This window comes from Antrostomus carolinensis, unplaced genomic scaffold, assembly GCF_000700745.2.
Source record: "Antrostomus carolinensis isolate BGI_N321 unplaced genomic scaffold, ASM70074v2 scaffold41564, whole genome shotgun sequence".
In the NCBI taxonomy this organism is placed as follows: domain Eukaryota; kingdom Metazoa; phylum Chordata; class Aves; order Caprimulgiformes; family Caprimulgidae; genus Antrostomus; species Antrostomus carolinensis.
Genome location: NW_010313579.1, coordinates 1,195 through 2,163, shown reverse-complemented (window position 1 = coordinate 2,163; position 969 = coordinate 1,195). Strand labels below are relative to the sequence as shown.

General features: G+C 61.3%; 1 protein-coding gene across 1 annotated transcript in view; it reads left to right on the top strand.

Annotated features, from left to right (window-relative positions):
- Positions 1-198: 198 nt before the first annotated feature.
- The window catches only part of PAQR6 (progestin and adipoQ receptor family member 6), a gene marked incomplete at both ends in the record, with an annotated part of 1,961 nt that continues 1,190 nt past the window's right edge, over positions 199-969 (top strand). The window contains 2 exons of the mRNA XM_010167397.1: positions 199-326; positions 648-853. Coding sequence (XP_010165699.1) covers positions 199-326; positions 648-853 — 334 coding nt within the window. The remainder of the gene's footprint in view (positions 327-647; positions 854-969) is intronic.

Here is a 969-nt window from a genome sequence, read left to right as displayed (position 1 = left end):
GGCTCTGCCCCCCAGCTTCCTCCCCCCACTTCCCTCATCCAAGGTGGAAAATCACCTGGGCTCCCTCCCCAACCTTGCTGCAGCTGGTGAGACACTCCCAGCCCATCCTGCCTCAGTTTCCCCACCCACCACGAGCCCAGAGCAGCTCTGCCCCACTCCCCATGGTGTGTCCCCTGACCACCCCCGCTGTCCCCACAGATCTTCTGGGAGGATGGGATCATGTCAGGGTACCGGCACCCCAAGAGCTCAGCCCTCGACTGCGTCCTCAGCTCCTTCCAGATGACGAACGAGACAATCAACATCTGGACACACTTCCTACCGACCTGGTGGGGATGGGGAGGGGGCAGAGATGAGGACACGGATAGGAATGGTGATGGGCATGGGGATGGAGATGGGGATGGGACAGGGATAAGGATGGGAATAGGGACAGGGACAGGTGTGGGGATGGGGACAGGGGTGGGACTGGAGATGGAGATGGGGAAAAAAGGATGGAGATGGAGATGGGGACAGGGATAGTGACAGGGATAGGGATGAGGAGGGGATGGAGACGAGGATGGGGACAAAAGGATGGAGATGGGGATGGGGAGGATGGGGATGGGGATGGGGACAGAGACAGGAGCTCACCCCAGTACGTGCTGTGCCCGCAGGTATTTCGTGTGGCGCTTCCTGGTGCTCTCGTCCTCCTTGGACTTCTGCCAGGAGCCCTACCACTGGCCCCTGCTCATCTACCTGCTGCTCGTCTGCCTCTACCCCTTCGCCTCCAGCTGCGCCCACACCTTCAGCTCCATGTCAGCGCGTGCCCGTCACATCTGCTACTTCTGTGACTACGGAGCCCTCAGCCTCTACAGCCTGAGTGAGGCACTGCGGAGAGGGACAGGGCTGGGGACAGGGATGGGATCTCATGGGGGTCTAGAACTTCCTCCCAAGGGGCAGAGGCGGGGCAGGCGCTGATCTCTTCTCTCTGGCCAC